At 40.3% G+C, this 13,667-nt stretch overlaps 1 protein-coding gene across 3 annotated transcripts; it reads right to left on the minus strand.

Annotated features, from left to right (window-relative positions):
- Window positions 1-661: 661 nt before the first annotated feature.
- Window positions 662-10,474, minus strand: prdm2a (PR domain containing 2, with ZNF domain a). 3 transcript variants are annotated; one of them, XM_049581174.1, is made up of 5 exons: window positions 10,348-10,474; window positions 8,786-8,856; window positions 6,444-7,925; window positions 3,671-5,441; window positions 662-3,236 (listed from the first exon to the last, which is right to left on the minus strand). In XM_049581174.1, exons 3-4 carry the CDS (start codon window positions 7,873-7,875, stop codon window positions 3,703-3,705), a joined length of 3,171 nt encoding a protein of 1,056 aa, XP_049437131.1. In that variant the 5' UTR covers window positions 7,876-7,925; window positions 8,786-8,856; window positions 10,348-10,474; the 3' UTR covers window positions 662-3,236; window positions 3,671-3,702. The 3 variants fall into 3 exon arrangements, with proteins under 3 accessions (XP_049437131.1, XP_049437128.1, XP_049437129.1); XM_049581171.1 differs by having other exon boundaries at window positions 3,671-7,925; XM_049581172.1 differs by lacking the exon at window positions 10,348-10,474 and adding an exon at window positions 9,968-10,192 and having other exon boundaries at window positions 3,671-7,925.
- Window positions 10,475-13,667: the final 3,193 nt, after the last annotated feature.

Consider the following 13,667-nt stretch of genomic DNA (forward strand, 5'->3'; position numbering starts at 1 on the left):
CCTTATTTAACCCTTTTACAGAGTGAATACAATAAAAAAAAAAAGTCGCATATAATTGCTGCATCCTCTGACTTCTGTTGTGTCTCTGTGCTCCTCAGTCATTTGCAATATTCATGTACATTTTGTTGTAGATATTAAATATGAAGAATAAAAAATGGGCCAAACAATTGTTAATAGCTACTCCACAAAATTATTCACTGCTTGTGCTTTCCCAGAAAACAGGTCACCGCTCTTGATGTCTTTGCATTGAGACATTTTTCACATCCACATTCTAAATGTTAATATTCAGGTGGTGGAGAGAAAGCTTTAAAAATAGGATGAAAACACGTGTCAGTGTAAATGGATTTTCGAACAGAAAGTGGGAGTGCAGAGGAGATGCAGTGGTGTTACAAAATCCCTGCTCTCTATTGAATCCACCGCTCCAGTGGTTAAAGTGAGAAAAGTGTGCCACCACCTGGACATTTTAGGATTTTCTAATAGGGCACAAAATGCAGAGGGCTACAAAGTATGCAATCTATTTCTGTAAAAACATGGTAGAAAATTAAATGACGACTGGGATTATGGTTCAATTTCCCAACATGACTTCTACATATATAATTTCCCAACAATAATAAGATGAATTTGAATGGTTTACGAAAGAAAGTTTAACACAGACTTCACATCATCTTAACATTCTCCATTTATTTTGAACACTCGCTTGAAAAAACTTTAGTGCAAATCATACAGAGAGAAACTGTTGAGATATTGATAACATGATTTTAAATTATTAATAAATATACATGACTCAATTTACACTTCGAAATGCTACAAGCACTTTTCACAGTTAAATAACAGTCTCCCAAACCGTCCTGTACATCCAACACACGTCTGAATGGAGGAGATATTACCAGCGAGGGTTGAAAAGGCAAAAATGTAAAATAGAGGTACCATTACACTCTCTCTTTCTCAGATACAGGCCATTGTCAAGTTTTAGTTCTGCTCAAATTAATACAACTCAATCATAATGAAATAATTACCCTGTTTATCACTGGATCTTCAAATTAGTAGCTTATAAAAATGTAAATTAAACAGATACAGTTCATTACACTCACTCTTGAGATTAGTGACAACTTGCCACAAACCTTTCTATAAGTCACTACAGGGTTCCAGCAAAAATGACCCTGTTACTGATGTTACACTTCCCATTTTGTGATTTATACATGTTGGACTTCATTATACACACTTCACACAAACTATTAACAATAGATTATAAGCAACGATGCAATGCTTGTATGTTACAGATGATAAAGACCTTAACAGACTGTTTTGCTAATATAAAGACTTATAGTTGTTGAATGGGGAGAAAAAAAAACCACACAAAGCATGTTTTCTGACATGCAGTTTGTGAAACGGGTGCAAAATAAAGCCTGCAAGCAAACTAGACTACTGTAAATATTTGAGGATTTCAGAAGTAATGCAGTGAGGCCAAGCACTGGAGTTGGCTCTGTCAACGCTGTTCAGAATTTAAATCTTATTATTGTAAAAGTGGCGATGATGCATCCAAGCTGCACAGATTATGTAGTACTTCTGTTTGGCATTGCGCTGCCAATACGTCAAACTGTTTCCCGCAAACTGTTTCCGCACGAATTTATTTGTAGTGGCCTATAAACTCCAAAATCAACATATAAGATTAGTAAGCCCTTTTATGAAATGTGATAGCACATCAATGCATTGTTTTTTGGTCATCTGCAGTTCCACACAGACTTAAGGCCTTTACACACTGAGTCTGTTTTTTTTCGGATGTGTTTGTTTAATCCAAAAAAAAAAAAATCGCTATAGAAAGAAATCTTGCACACTGACAAAATTAAAAGACACATTTCTTCCTTTGCCTCTCTCCACTGGAGTTACCTATCTGGCTGACACCTCTGTCTTTCATTTGGCACCGCAAGTTGCATGAAGGGGCGGAGCTGTCCTCCCTCTCTGTCCTCCACATTGTGTGCACGGTCCTCCTCTTCTTAATTATCATCCCTCTGAATATTACTATCTGACCTATTGAAAGTGAGCTATCAGAGTTATGAAATGACTCTGTGTGCCCCGGTCCTCTGTCTTGTCGCGGCTGTGTCCCACTGCCACATATTTTCTCTGATTCTTGGTGAAAGAGCTCTCTAAAGGCCTCTGACGGACCCAAAATTTTAATAGGACTCTTTTTAGACGTGCAACAATTTCAGACCAAAAAAAAAAAAAAAAATGACTCAGTGTGCAAAGGCCTTTACAGACTTTGAAGAGACAAACTAATCTATTTGGGTGGGCCACCAAAATAAATTCCATATGTGGAAAACACCAAACTATGTTTAGTCTTTATGCCACATTCTGTCATATCATATACATTTGATGGCACGTAAAGAGAATTATTCTCAAAACTTTCATACAAATACATTGCAACTGGGACAACCAGGTTATACACAATTTTGATTTGCAAAGGCTGTAGCATTAAATCTACCAATGTTACATTCACACTAATAATAACATTGCCTTTCCTAATAGTAACCAACAGTGCTGATATCTTCAACAAGAATTACCTAATGGTCATTGTTACACTGTGCTATAGAGTGTTAGTTCTCCATGATTCTTTAGTCTTGTGTTCAGAAGTAATCTGGATGTGTCTTTCATGTAACTACACTGGTTGATATCAATCAGACCAACAGAGCAACATCAGATTCAGTGTTTAAGGCCCAATTGCATCAACATGATCCATCCTAATAAATTAATTAATTAGCTGCAGTACAAGCTGACAGCATGCAGTAAGAGTTTAAACCGAAAGGCCACAGACAACAGATAAGGAAAAGTGCAAATGCATGCTGAGAATGATTGCCACCTGCCAACCTCTGGAAATAACCCACCAAGTAGGAAATGAGAGCAGCCTTCCAGCTCAATTCCTCCCACTTCCCTTCCAATTTGTGACATGTAGCAGTCAGATTAACTTCAAAGTGCAAATCCAAGCCGCTGACAGAGTGTTTGTGAAATGAAGGAAAAAATCTACAAAACTCCAAGCTACTACAAAAGCATTAAAATACTCAGTTAAATACATCCACTCACTTCAGTATTGTTAGTCGCCTGTTTTATCTGTCCTCAATTCAGTTATTTACTGTACAGTATGATGCAATCTGGGTCCATGGGGTTTACAGTGCGATGAGCAGTTCTCTCCCATTAGTATCGCTTTGCACAAACAAGAATGAGGAGCTCCACACAGCAGGGTCCTGCAAACAAAACATATATATAGTACTGAGAAAGACATGGACATGCAGTTGCTTACAATCATCTGGTTGAGTCATTTATACTTGTAATTTAAGACCTTTTATTGATTTATTTGGTAGTTATCTGTTGTCTCTGTCAAGCCCTCTATGCAAGTGTGCATCCTTTTTTATCTGTATACATAACATGAGTTGGTTTAAAAAAAAATATGGCAGTGCTGGGATCTTATTGGCAGTCTGTCGGGGAAAAAAAAAATAACTGCACGATTGCACTGCATATGATTTTAAGAAGCTTGTAGCAGCTGCTGCTGTGTTACTTACTCATACTGGAATACCTCGCAAATGAGGACATACTGTGTTTGTGTTTTTATGTTAGCAATGTTTTTTAACACATCTCTTCATTATCATTTTACGAATAAACTTAAATGTGCTATAACTACCTGACGATCCCCTGTGGGCTGCTGGGTAGTCTTCAGGCTGTAGGACTCTGCTCGGAGCTGCTGGTGACGGCTGCGGTTGTTTCCTCTCGGCTCTGGGTGGGAGGCAGCTCGTCCCTCGGTGGTGCGGCCTGTTGTGGTTTCACTATGGTGATTTTAATGGGGAGTCCTTTGACGCTATGCTGCATTCTGCTATACTGACGCATAGAAGGGTTGAAAGTGCGAACGATGGGAAGTTCATTCAGAGTGGGTGCCTCTTGTTTTGGCTGTGTGCTCTCTTTTATGATTATTTTACTTCTTTTGTTTGAGAAGACAGTTTGCACTGGGAGGACGGCCGGCCTTTTAGCGGTGCCAGAAGTCTGGAGTCTTGTTTTATGCGGAGGTGAAGCTTGTTTCTCTTCAACCCCTCTATGCAGGTGTCCATCATTTTCCTTTGTCACAGAGATTCCTCCTTCTTTCCTTTTCTTCACTTCTTTCGGTTTCTTGGGGCAGACCGCCATGTGTTTGGTTCTGCTGCGACGCATTGTGAACTCCCTGCTGCAGTGTGGGCAGACAAAGATCTCCTGCTGCTCATCCACCTGTGCAGGTGACATTTTACTCGACTTGTTCCTCTGTGGCATGACCCTTTGGACCATCTTCTTCTTCCTTTTGTTCAGCACTTTGAACTTCACATTTACTGCTGGATCATGGTTAGCTTTGGACCTGTTCGAGTGGCTCGATCTGTTAGAAGCATTTAGTCCGTTAGTAGAATTAGTGGTGGAAAGGACCCCGTTCTGAGTTTTTGCAAAGTGGCGCAGTGGGATGGGATTCTTTTTGGGTGTGTATCGCCTTTTATCACTGGCATTTGCACAAGCCAGGATGTGCTTGTGTAACTCTGGCATGTTATCAAAGCTCTTTCCACACTTGGTACACCGAATAGCCGTACTAAACGTTTGTGGGATGTTGTGGGTGGTGAAGTTTGTGGCTGAAGCCAGTGAGCCAGCGGGTGATCTGTTATGGTAAGGAAATGGTGGGGGCTTAAAGCTGGGATAATGTTGGTTAATGCCAAGACGAACATCAGGCCCTTTGATTTTGGCTCCATCTGAGGCCATGATTTTTATTGTTGTAAACAGTTCTTCAGCAGCCACATCTACTTCACCTTCTTCCTTTTTCACCAGTTTCTTGGGCTCCTCTACAGCATCGGGCACTGACGGCTCCGTGTTGACTTTTGTTGTGTTGTTGTAGTTCTGAGGTCTTAGTTTTCCCTTTTCTTCTTCTGTGTATGTACACTGCTGGCCAGGATGTAATTCTTCCTGATGCTGTTTGAGATTACAAAGGTAGACAAATTCTTTTGTACATGCACTGCAGACATAAGTCTTGCCAACACCGTGGAGGTTTGATCGATGATCAAGCAAAGCAGAGGTTTTGCTAAAGAGCAGCAGGCAGAACTCACATTTGTAGGGCCATTCGTCAGCGTGGTCACCTACATGATGGCCCAGTTCTTTCATTGAATGGAAAAGCTTATCGCACACGTTGCAGATGAAATTCTTGGTGAAAGTCTGCTGTTGTGCATCGCTTGGTGTGTTGTTTGAGGTTTCATCCTCTTCAGCTTTCTCAGAGGGAGGTGGGGTTTTAGATGAGATTTCAGGTATGGAAACAGCACTGTCCACAGATTCCTCCTCCTTTATGGGTGGCGGCTTCGCATGAACAACAGGCTCTGGGTCAGGACTTGAATCACCCACTGGAGGACAATCAGATATCACTGAGGTGGTGGCGGTGGAAAGAGTTACTGATTCTGCAATGGAGGACATAACAATAGTGGGATCCACAGTTTGAGGGTTGGGCACTGATACAATCTGTTGCTGTTCTATGTGATTAACAACCATCTGTGTAGGTGCTGGAGGCTCGGCAGTGTTTTCTTGCAAGGTAACTGCAGCAGGGACTACACTTCCTGGGGCTTCAAGAGCTATGGTGCACTCTATCAATACTGTGTTACTAGTTATGTTGTAAGAGTTTATGAGGGAGTCATTTAACGTTACAGTGGGTGTAAATGGCACTTCCGACATAGGGGTGGACTCAACTATAGGTGGGTTGAGAGCTATTTGATCAGAGAGGAACACATGGCCGGATAGATTTAGAGTTGGGTCAAGGGATTGGGAGAGAGTGACAGGGTTTGCAGAATTTGTGGTGGCAAATGCAGTAGTTAAATCACACTCTGAAAAATTTAATGCATTTTCTGTGCAGATTACCAGGGGCTCAGGAGATATATTTGGGGCTAATACCTGGAGTGGTTGGCTTGACGTGTTAGAAATAGGTTGTGGTGCCAAAACTGTGATTAATGAGGGAGCAGTGGGGAGCACTGTGTGTGAGGCTGGGGTAGCAAATGCTATAGTGCATGGCGAAGCTGGCTGCAAGGCGACAGGGGTAAGGGAGGCAGGTGATGGAGTCAGAGAGTTGGAGGGAAGTGCAAGTCCATAAACAAGTCCTTCTGCCATAGGCTCAATTGGGGTCACCATTTCTGGACCTGTAAGTATGGTGAAGTCTGTAACTAAAGGGGTGTCAGGATTCCCTAGGCTTAAATTTTGCTCTCCAATATTCATTATGGCTGTCTCTACCATGCATGTATTTGATTTTCCTTCTTTCAAAACTGCCTCTGAAACTAAATTTAATGTCAGTTCAGATTCACCTAGGGTCTTTTTTTGCAAACTCAAATCTAGCGCAGCATCACCTAAAGCTACACTGTCATTTCTTTTGAATGTATTAGAGAGATCCAGTGGTTGCTGGTTACAGGAATTACCGCCAGTCGTGGGGGGCCAGCTCTCTGTCAGGATAGGTTTTGCATCTGGCTCTTCCACAGGTGGAGGTGTGTCATCTTCCATACTGGCTGTTTGCTGCACAGGTGAACTATGTTGGGTCTCCATCTGCCCTGTAGTTACAGCATCGCACTCTCCAGCATCTGGTGTGTCCTCTGTTGGGTTTTGCTGCGGAGAGCTTGGTGGAGACCCAGTCCTTCTTTTGAACCTTCCTGTTCCAGCAGGCAGGACAGAGAGGGAAACAGGTGAACAAGGCTTCTGGCCATCTGCAATGAGGGCGAGTGTCGGTTTAAGGCCATCCTGCTTTTCCAGAAGCTGCTTCAGCTTTGGGGACAGAAACACAGTTCTTTCCTTCTGCACAACTGTAGACTCTGTATTCTGAGGGAGTAGATTCTCTATTAAAGAAGATACAAGTGAAGACGAGGAAGAAGACACGACCACCTCAGACTCCAGTTCAGTTTTAATTTGTGGTAAAAGAGGTGGTGTTGCAGTTCTTCTCTTGGCCTGTGGTTGACCAGGTAGCTCTTTGCCTGATACTGAATCTGTGTTTAAAACCTGGCTAATTTGGGCTGGGTCTAGAATCAGGGCATCCAGTCCAACTAAAGTCGAAGACCCAGAATGAACTTCAGCTGCTTCACAGCTACTGACTGTACTTGTTGACACTATCTTTCCATCAATATAAAAGCTGAGATTCTCTGAGATATTGCTAGAGACATCTAGCATGTATTGTTCAGTGGGTTCAGCTTCATTCTCCCCAACAGCTGCAGGTGCTGTATTGTCACCAAAATCTGTTTCCTGTTGTGATGTTTCAATGACTACCCTCTGAAGATATTCCTCTTGGGGCAGCAGGGTTTTTTCCACATGTGTGACTTGAAGTTGCTGCTCATGGACCCTCCGCTCATGTCGTCGCTTGTTGGTATGTGTGGTGAATATCTTTTCACAGTACTTGCAAGCATTATGCCCCTCTAACACTCTCAATTTGTCTGGCTGAGCAGAGTGGTCACCAGCCGACAAAACGGAAGTATTAGACCCAGCGGGGGATGAAGTATGAAGCTGCGTGACTGAGCCTCCTGAATCCAGAGGCTTCTTCTTCTCATGCTGCAACTGATCCAGATTTGAACCAAAAGACGTGTTGTTCTTATTGCTTTTGTATGTAGGTGCATCGTTGTTCACCAAAGTATGGATGTGCATGTGTCGTTCCAAGCCTTGTTTGCTGGTAAAATGTCTCTCACAGTGTGGACAGGGAAACGAGTTCCAGTCTCTCTCAGTATCCTGGTTAGGATGTTTATGAAGATCTGGGGACTGAATCATGTCTGATTCCATGTTGGTTTCCTCTTGATGAACGTCCTCCTCGTCCTCTTCCATGTCCTCATTGTCTCCAAATTCAGAGATGTACAAGTGAGGAGAGTTGTCCATGTTTTGTGGAGGTTGTAAGAAGTCTGTCACACTTTTGATAGTTGTCAGACCTATTAAAGAGATTAAGAAGATATTGTCATTTAGCAAACCCACAGATAATATAACTAAAGGGCTACTGAGGGACCACATCAAATGACCTTAAAGGGGAACATCACCCAAATTAAGAATCCCAATATGTTATTTCCATGGCCTGGGAAAGTGCAATCAATATTTGTGAACAGGACCTACTCTCTAAAAGTCAGAAACCAATGAAAGAGTCTCAAACTTGTGATGTCCTGCAGTATAAAGTCTGGCTCACAGTGTCATCTATAACATCTTTCCCAATTAATTGTTTATGGAGCAGCTCCCAGACTGCATACTTGATGACATCACAAATTTAAGTTTTGGCACTGTAGTTTTAGGGTTTGGTAGAGTTGTTCATGTTAACTAATATTTAACATTGGCTTAGTTCCCCTATAAACATCCATCATAAACCGTTGTCAAATCTAATCATCCACACCTTACAATGTGATGTAAGTCAGTACATCGCAAATATTTATCTGTTTGAATTGATTTCTTTATCAAATTATTATAGAGCTACTAATAGCAATGGTAGAAATTACTGTATTTTTATTCATACATGACAAACAGCAAGAACATTCTGAATAGTATTACATTTGTACTGTAATAGTATTACATTGTACACGTCTGTAATATCATCTAAACCGTATCTACCATAACACAATGTTGTTCTTTTTAACAATACTACATATGTTTGAATAAAATGCAGAGGCTCTAAACATCTTTGTTAAGTATATAATATGTTACGATCTACATAAATTCAACCATAAAGGCATGAGGATTTAAATAATCAACCAGAAAGTCAACATTAAATAAAAGTAATATGTAGAAATGCATCAAGCTATCTTACCATTTTAATGGTCAGTGCAGAGTAGAAGGCATGTTCTGTTTGACAGATGAACACACAGGCTTTTCTTTCTCCTGGAAGAAGAAAGAAATCAACAAAGCACATGTTATAAGAATTGGTTCAATAATAAAGCATGACACTTCAGCTCAAACTACTGAATGATAAGCAGCACAAATTGATCAGAGTGAACAGCTGTGGTGTGGGAGTCGCTGAGCACAGTGTACTTTATCTCCTCAGTCATTTGGCTACTGAATAAGCCTTGGGTCCTGTCTTGTTAACTTATGGTAATGTCCCTCAAGCATATCAAGGTTAAATTATGAACCAACAAACACAGCATAAAGTAATGGATCCACACTTTGCAACACTGTATTATATACAGTAAGTGTTTTATTTCCATCTACTCATTGTCTACAGTGACTGCAGTCCCAAAATACAGCTAATCTGTCCTCAGATTACCTTATTTACCCTATGGTTGCCTCACACCACCTGCTACACGGATTACATACATTTCACACCTGGCAACTGCCACACACACCTCAATCATCAGCATATTTTTAAATAGTTACCTTTCAGTTATTATTTTAAAACCTGTAAGAATATAGATTTGGTGCATTTTGACATTCATCTGCTTGGTAGGACAAAATGGCAGGTCCATCATTTGTGCCAAATTTGTCGTGCTCTTCCACCTGCTCCTCACGATCGCATTTATAGCATCAAAATCTGTTTTACTCAAATGTTTCTCCAATTACCCTATTACTCAACTAACTGCATGTTTTTTATCCATCATCCTGCAAAATTATTCAATTCCTAGCAGTTTTCAGGCAATTGTAGACACAAGAGGAAATGTAAACAAAGAACTTATAGCTCATGTTTCTACACATTATCTTTAAATTATTTTAGGACAATCCTGTGGTGTGGTTCCTGTCGCACAAATATAACTGAATCAGTCAATATATCACATAAACAGAATCGAAAATTCGTCCAACACCATTCAACGGCCTACATACTGAATTATGTCAGCCAGTTTACTAATATTCAACTTATATTCCATTCAACTGCGCTGCAACAGGCTTATTTGCCACCTATCGCACATTAAATATCTGTACAACAAAAGTACTTATCTATTTTAAATTATCGTTACAACTCGGATTAGCTTTCGGGTGCGTTCACACGCATCTGCTTCACCTGGTTTGATGACGCTCCCCCGTCCTTGCACCATTGCTAACTGGTCACACAACACGTCGTCACTTTACTGTTTTGCTACAGAGGCAGCTAGCTCGTCCACCGAAAGGTCAACTGGCTTCTCTAAAACAGCCCCACCACCGTCCTCCTGACACAAGACAGCCGCTCGCTATATTAAATCCATATAACCGCCGAAGTCTGGAGACAAAGCTTTACTTAGCAAGTGAAAGAAATCAGCTGTTATCGCCATTAAAGCACTAACAGTATGCTGCTAGCTGCAATGCGAGCTGCAATGCTAGCTGCAATGCTAGCTCGCAAGCCATGGCTACATTTAGGGGAGACTGCTCGACACGACCGTTACAAACACTGACCGTTATACACACCTGCACGTTGCAGTGTCCGCTCATAGTTGTCTCAGCGACAAACTGCCGTTGAACCGTTTGAAATATACCTCTCGTGCAGGTTGTGTACAGTTGTGTTTTTTTCCGTCTTCAATGTACCAACAAAATTCAGGCGTTCTGATTGGTCTGTAAATGTGGATGTCAAATTTGGACCAATCAGCAACACGTTTGTTAAGACGCTGGAAGAAAAAAAAATCATAGCAAAAGGCAGCTGTCACCTCAGACTAAAATGAGAACATGAGGCATCACTGCCAGCATTTACAAACTGTTTTATCAAAATGTACAGATCTAATGCTGTTATCCAAGCTATAACAGACAACTATCAAAGATATTTTAAATAATTATGCTGTCTGCAGCTACTCTTTAGTCATAAAGTGTTTTATTATCTAAAATTGTGAGGGGCAAAAACTAAATTGAAATTGTCAGGTAATGTGGGACACTTGGGTAGATAATTAAGAAAACCACCTAAACTCTGAGTACTACTTAGTTACTTTTAGAACATGTTATGGTTCTCTGCTATATTTCTGTGAAGGAATATGTTGTCAAGTAAAATAATTAAGGAACTTTGGACCTTCAAACACCTCAAGAACTTCCACCTCACTCCAGTGACATGTTTAGGTCAAATGGGACAGCTGTGCTTGTTTTTTAAATGGTTAAATTCATATTGATTCAGTCATTCATTTTCACTTTCCTGCCATGCTTTCCATTTTTCTTTTGCTGCCTGTTACCCTGGTGCCATATTGTGCTTGCATGTGTCTAACAGTTATAGTTAACTCTGGACTACTGTGGCCAACATGGCATCAGTACATCATCTTTAATATTTTTTAGGTGACAAAAATACTGAAAATGTCTGTAATATTACAAGGTGGTACATAATTGCATAACACGATTTTATGGCAGCCTGAAAACATACTGGTATCACTTCAAAAAAATATTGTCCAATTTTGCATAATTTTTTGTCACATTTTACCTGAATGCATTAAGTACTTACTCAAAACCCTGTTGAAATGATAGTATATTGTGAAAATATTTTGATTATAAATTAAACATTTAATAAAATGCAACATCCTACGATCCGTTTTGGTGTTATGCTGTTATTGTATATGCCATTTAGCTTTTACTTTGCAAGTTTTGGGACCAGTGATTTTTGACTCCTTGCTCTGCACATACTAGTTATCTCAGATCAAACAAAGTGGTTGTTTCATGTAAAGATCATTTGTAGCAACAATTTAATAACATGTTCGGTGACTGGCTGCTAATATCTAAAGAGCCCAAGCTCTAAAACCTAATTTGTCCCACTTTATCTAATGTCACAAATTATCTGACCTCACCCTAGAGGCTAAATGTTGACACTGTTAATTTGTAGCAATTATTAGTTTCAACTGTCAAGTTGTAAGGCAAATATGCATTAAATGTATTTAAAGCATAGCCATACCTCATTTTATTTTTGAACTCTATCCTTGCAGTGTATACAAATAGCCTGTAGAGGGCGCAATATAATAACGATAAAGATGTTGGTAATGACTTCAGTGAGTATCGTGTAACTTCGGTTATTCACATAAAATATTTTGTGTTGTTTGCATTGCACAAACATTTCAAATGTGCACAACAATAGTTTAATTGTTATCTGTTGTGATAAATACAGTAGAAGTATTGAGATTTTCAGTTTTTCATACAACAGACAAGAAGATGAAAACAATGAGAGCTTGTCTGCACAAAAGTTACTTAAAAGACAATATAGTTACCTACAGCAAGTGCAAACACTTCTTAATTTAATTTCATCTTGCAAAAATATGTGCCAGTTCATTTGCAATGTCAAATCTGATATTGTAGCCAGGCCATATCTCAATATCCTGAAATCACATTGCTTATCATTTCATTAATCGTTTCTGTTTCACAGCTGTTGAGAAACCAGAGGCCAAACTGAGCTGACAAGTTGAAGATTTATGATGTGCACCATAGTATTTGTTCCCTTCCCCGGACCAGCTCTGCGTTTTCCCCAACAATTGTCCATTGAATCACAAGGCACTGGTTCATATAAAGCTCACACCTACACTGAGAGAAAGCTACCCTCTGGTTTCACATGGAATTATTTCAACCTCCAGAATCAACATAAACGACTCTCTTTGAGAGGATCTGTGGGAGTTCACCAAACTCCACATGTACATTTGTGACATCGTGCAGCACATGGGTGGTGTTCTCATGGCACATGCATGGTATGTTCTTGTTGTAATGTTGTATGTGGGCTGAGTTTCACTATCAAGCTACATTCTGCGAGCCATAATGAAAGATCATAAACAACAGGTCTCTCGGGCTTTTCCCCCTCTCTGTATTTTACATTCAACCCCCGAAACATTGCAGTAAACTTGCTGACACCATGTGGTGTGTTGAACTGACATAAATCTTGAGTAACATACTGTATTAAAGAGTATAACATTCTCACATGTAATTAATTTAGTTTGTCGTTGACAGTGATAATGTTTATTTATAGCTTGTCATGGTGCGTCACTCTGGGCATGCCCAAGGCTCCAGCTTGTCTGTCACAGTTGATGGCAACTGCAGCTGGGAAATTATGATAAGCAGCTCATGATTGAATCTACTGGTCAAACACTTACATAAAAACTTCGTATAAGCAGGTGCTAACCGCCTGGAAGGCATGTCAAACACGTGATTAAGCAGTCACAGTCCATCAGGGGGAATGAGGTTTGCTGGAACTTAATACAATTCATTATATGTATAGTTTTATCAGAGAACAAACTGTACTTTGCTGCATCATGGTTGCAAGGCTAGATCATCTTTGCAATGGCACTATGCAAAAGCAGTGCACTTTAGTGCAGTGATGATGTGTGTATGTGTAATGTTGCTACCACATGTCAAGGATATGCACCTCTCCTATGTGCCTCAAATAGGCAACTGGCTTCACTGCCAAACTTAAGGTCAACATACGATGCCTCACCTGGACTGACCGTAAATAACCCTGCCTGGTACTGTATGTTTGAACTTAGAAACAACATTTTAAACTAGCAGTGTGTTGCATTTAGTGGCATCTAACTGTAAGGGTTGCAGCTTTCAACCAGCTGAAACTTCTCCCATGTGGCAAGCATGAACTCCTGATTAGAATTCCTTCAGTGTTCATTGTTTAGGAGGTTTTTACTGGGAGCTGGGATCTGCAGAGGTCTCTTCCTCTCCAAAACAAAGGGAGGAGGTAATTTAAACTGGTATGAACACTGAATAAAGCAGTTTCAGGTTACAAATCAGTGTTCCTCTGATTGTTGCAGATGGGCCACCACACAGCACCTGCT

This window comes from Epinephelus fuscoguttatus, linkage group LG7 (genome assembly GCF_011397635.1).
Source record: "Epinephelus fuscoguttatus linkage group LG7, E.fuscoguttatus.final_Chr_v1".
NCBI lineage: Eukaryota > Metazoa > Chordata > Actinopteri > Perciformes > Serranidae > Epinephelus > Epinephelus fuscoguttatus.

What these genes read in the sequence shown, in the direction of transcription:
- prdm2a (XM_049581171.1), bottom strand. Translation starts at nt 7,875, where the DNA reads ATGGACAACTCTCCTCACTTGTACATCTCTGAATTTGGAGACAATGAG.